This window comes from Etheostoma spectabile, chromosome 7 (assembly GCF_008692095.1).
Source record: "Etheostoma spectabile isolate EspeVRDwgs_2016 chromosome 7, UIUC_Espe_1.0, whole genome shotgun sequence".
Lineage (NCBI taxonomy): Eukaryota > Metazoa > Chordata > Actinopteri > Perciformes > Percidae > Etheostoma > Etheostoma spectabile.
Genome location: NC_045739.1, coordinates 16,489,912 through 16,493,847, shown reverse-complemented (window position 1 = coordinate 16,493,847; position 3,936 = coordinate 16,489,912). Strand labels below are relative to the sequence as shown.

At 40.5% G+C, this 3,936-nt stretch overlaps 1 protein-coding gene and 1 long non-coding RNA gene across 3 annotated transcripts in view; one reads left to right on the top strand and one right to left on the bottom strand.

The window, feature by feature from the left end:
• LOC116692023 (uncharacterized) overlaps positions 1-3,936 on the bottom strand; it is a 10,221-nt gene that overhangs the window by 1,373 nt on the left and 4,912 nt on the right. The window lies entirely within an intron of this gene.
• rhoab (ras homolog gene family, member Ab) overlaps positions 1-3,936 on the top strand; it is an 11,755-nt gene that overhangs the window by 5,994 nt on the left and 1,825 nt on the right. For both annotated transcript variants that reach the window (XM_032519987.1, XM_032519988.1), the window contains exons 2-3: positions 2,596-2,753; positions 3,771-3,891. In XM_032519987.1, the coding sequence (XP_032375878.1) occupies positions 2,598-2,753; positions 3,771-3,891 (277 nt within the window). In that variant the 5' untranslated portion in view covers positions 2,596-2,597. The remainder of the gene's footprint in view (positions 1-2,595; positions 2,754-3,770; positions 3,892-3,936) is intronic.

Below are 3,936 nucleotides of genomic sequence, written 5' to 3'. Positions count from 1 at the left end.
CTTGGTCTGGTGATAGCCAGACTAAGTCTAGTTAACACTGCAAGCTAACAGAACAGACCACAAGATTGGGCTGTTTTTGCAAATTGGAAATTCCTTTTTATTAATTAACTTGGTTATTGGGAAAATAAATACATATAATCTGCAAATTGCCAATTATCAGCCACGATAATCGTCTAGGCCGTAAATTGGACAATTGGTTGATCGCTAATAGAGTGCAGTAATTGACGAGAAGCATACGAGTACTTGTGTCTGAAAATGCCAGTTGCATACAGACTGCAAACAGACAAAAAAATAAAAGGAAAGCTAACTGTTTGGACCAGAGACCATCTTCTTATGCAAAGGCTAATCAACATTTAAACACAATCAAACTGTCACTGTTCAAAAGTGACACAGAGAATTGAACCTCTAACCTGGGCTGGGCTAGCGCTATGTTACAGCTCCAGAAATGCAGCAGATTAAAACTGCAGCTCAGCTGATGAATTGAGAAGGCACAGCAGAGGTGTCTGGGAGTTTGCGCTCTGTCACGCCTCCAGCTGACTCCCTGTTGGAGGTAGCAGGGTAGAGGAAGGTGATTGACACCGCACACGGCTGCACGTTCTCGGAACAAGGAAGAAATAACTAGTCAGTGATAGGATTTATTACCCTCTCTGTACTGGGTCCAGTTGTCTTGTGCAGTTAATAAGCACACGGTACATGTGCTTATAAGTTTTCTCTGCAGCAGTGCCACCATGATACATGAGATGCGTTTTATGTGCACTTGGTGAATAAAATGTTTGTGCCTTTTGGATACAGTTCCTGTTCAAGTATGAAGGGAAATGTCTGTTTCCTGTTTTATTTTGTGATCACATTCTGTTGTTGTGACCATAAATCTTGATATTATACACCGGTAAGAATTGAATAGTTCTAAAGATTTCAATAGCAAATCAACATTTAAACCTAATTCTTGTGTTTAAGGCTAAAAGACTCTCAGACTAAAAAGTGTTTTGCTCCAACTTCCCTTAACTCTGTTGGGCAAGCTTGTTCTCACACCCACACTGACACATTTGTTGGGTCTTCTACTGTTGTGAATTACTGGAACCTCGGCTACACTTTACTTCCCAGTAGCACTTGTTGCGTTGTGTCATATTTGACACCTTTTTAATTTGACAACTGTATGTTGTGTAAGAACAGGACAGAAACCTAACCGGGACGTACACAGAAATGTCTTAACACAGCACTATCTTCCTGCTGATACTGGCATACCTAATCATTGTAAACCATGTTAAGACAATTGATAATAGAGTTTATATATTTGATGACACAGGACAACAGCTCTGTCTCGAAAAATTGGACGTGCTGTCACTCCCACCAGTCAGTCTTTAGCCTAAGATGCAGCTATTTTACAGAATGTTGGTGTGATTTCAGCTTTTGATTTACACATAATGTCCTTTGCCTTTTTGGTCAACAAGCCACCAAATCTTAAGTGATTTCTGCTCCTGTCAGGCCACTTGTGCAATATTAAATAAGCCTGAAGGATGACACAAATATGAAGACCATTAAATGTCTGTCTTATAGGGGTGGGAATCTCTGGGCACCTCACAATTTCAATTCAGAGGCCAACAATTCGATTCTAAACCAATAATGGATGCATCTCGATGCAACAATTTTTTTTTTTTTTTTACATTTCCATGCGTGATTTAAAAAAATATATACATATAAATCTGAGTTTTTTAGATTTTGACATAGCGTATTTGTCACACAAGCCAATGTCAAGTTCAATGACATGTTTTGTCTACTGAGGTTTTATTTTGTAGTTGTTCCATGCTTAAGCCTTAAACATGCTTGTGAAAGTCACCTTCTCTCACAGTGCTCTTCCATGTCAGAGGCTCAGTTATGTGTAAGGTGGATGATTGGCTTCTTAGAACATTAAACATGAGGTGGTCAGATGTAATGTGATAAAGTAGATGAACAGCCTCTGTGTTTTTCTTAATTATTTAATGCATGCCTTATTAAATCATGTGCACACAAAACATTTGTGGGTTTTTTCTGCACTCTTGCCTAAACTCTTAAGTTGTTGTCCATTATCCCATCTTCTCACAGTCACTCTGTTTGGTGATTTGTACATTTCTGGAGAAAGTAAGATTTAAATAAAAATCCACAAATTAAAAAAAGTATCGAATTTGATAATATTGAATCGTTCTAGAGAGAATCGCAATGCATCTAAGAATCAGGTTTTTTTTATTTTCTTTTCCCCCACTCCTACTCTCTCAGATTTTCTTCAGGTTTGAACTGCTTTCGTCGAGCTCTGTGGTAAAATGTGTGAAGTATACTGTTACCTAGTGCACCTGCACAATGCAACACTACTCAACACGGTCTTGCTTTAATGCAACATTTATTGAACACAATTTACATGTTTTTTTGTCATTTTTTTTAAATGGGCTGTCCTGGCATTTTTACACGGTATACATGGTTGTGGATTTTCCCCTAAGATCACAAATATTGATGGTTCAGAATAGGCAAACGCTCTACTGTAACAGTTGTACTTTTGATTCTTCTGAATGCTTTTTCTGTGGCTCCTTGATCATAACCATCCTCCTCCTCTGTGTGTTCCTCCAGGGATGGCAGCCATCCGTAAGAAGCTGGTGATAGTGGGGGATGGAGCTTGTGGAAAGACCTGTCTTCTGATTGTCTTCAGCAAGGACCAGTTCCCTGAGGTCTATGTCCCCACTGTGTTTGAGAACTACGTTGCTGACATAGAGGTGGATGGCAAACAGGTGAGACAATTGCAGTAAAAAAATGTCATTACTATCAGTCTTTCCCATTCAATGTCATGTCAGAGTGGTGCCTCGGGGTAAATGGATTGATCCACACCGCGGACAGCAGGAACTGTAGTCAAGACCACCTTTTCAAGTGGACTTGGGCACGGATTGGGTTAATGCTAATCAGACGAACTGGACTTTGAAGTTAAATGTACTCTGATCTAGGCCCAGGTCCCTGGTGTGAAACTGCACTGTTCAGTTTTTTATGTCTTCCCTCACGTTGCAGCAGTCATCTGCTAAATCTAGTCTGTTTTTACAGACTGCTTTGTTTGGGCTAAGTCACAGGCCTTCAAATGAATTGACAAAATGTGTAGGTGTTTCTGTGTCGTCTTTAAGGTGTGTCTTTTATCTAAAATGCCGTCAATTGCTATGCTAACCAGGTGTTTCGTAGTTGCTTTTATTTCATTTCTATGTGGATACAGATAGACCACTGATAAAAATCCACTGTAACTGAAAAAATTGGGAGATAGTCTCATCTGGGGGAAGACTGCTCGTGACTTTCAGGTTTGTGTGTGTGTGCCACTCTTGATAACTGCAGCACCCAGCCAACTCATCAGTCAAAACCCCACACATCCTGACCTCATTTTGGGTAATGGGATTCTGGGACGTTGAGTCTTTGTTGGCTTTTTGATTTCTAACCCTCTGTGCTGCTGAGGAACACTCAGGCTACTTCTTGTCAAGTGTCGCACATTCTTTGCTTTTTTTCTTATACTCCTTTTGGTATTATGATGCAACTTCCTCTTGTGGAATAAGAAAATAAACCTGTCCTTTTCTAGTTCTTGGTCAGGACAAGGTCAACTAGCCCTTTTTATAATCTCATTTATTTGCTGCCTTCACTGTGAAAGTTGTGCTGATCAGGATGGACATGGTGTATTAACTTCTCTCACTCTCTTTTGTTCTTCCTCTTCTCTTTCCTGTTCCCCTTTACTCCACATTCCTTTGTCCTTCTTTCTACCCCTGTCTGTCTGTCAGGTGGAGTTGGCTCTCTGGGATACTGCGGGTCAGGAAGACTACGACAGGCTTAGACCTCTCTCTTATCCAGACACTGACGTCATCCTCATGTGCTTCTCCATAGACAGCCCTGACAGCTTGGGTGAGTACAAATCTCTCTCACACACACACACACACACACACACAC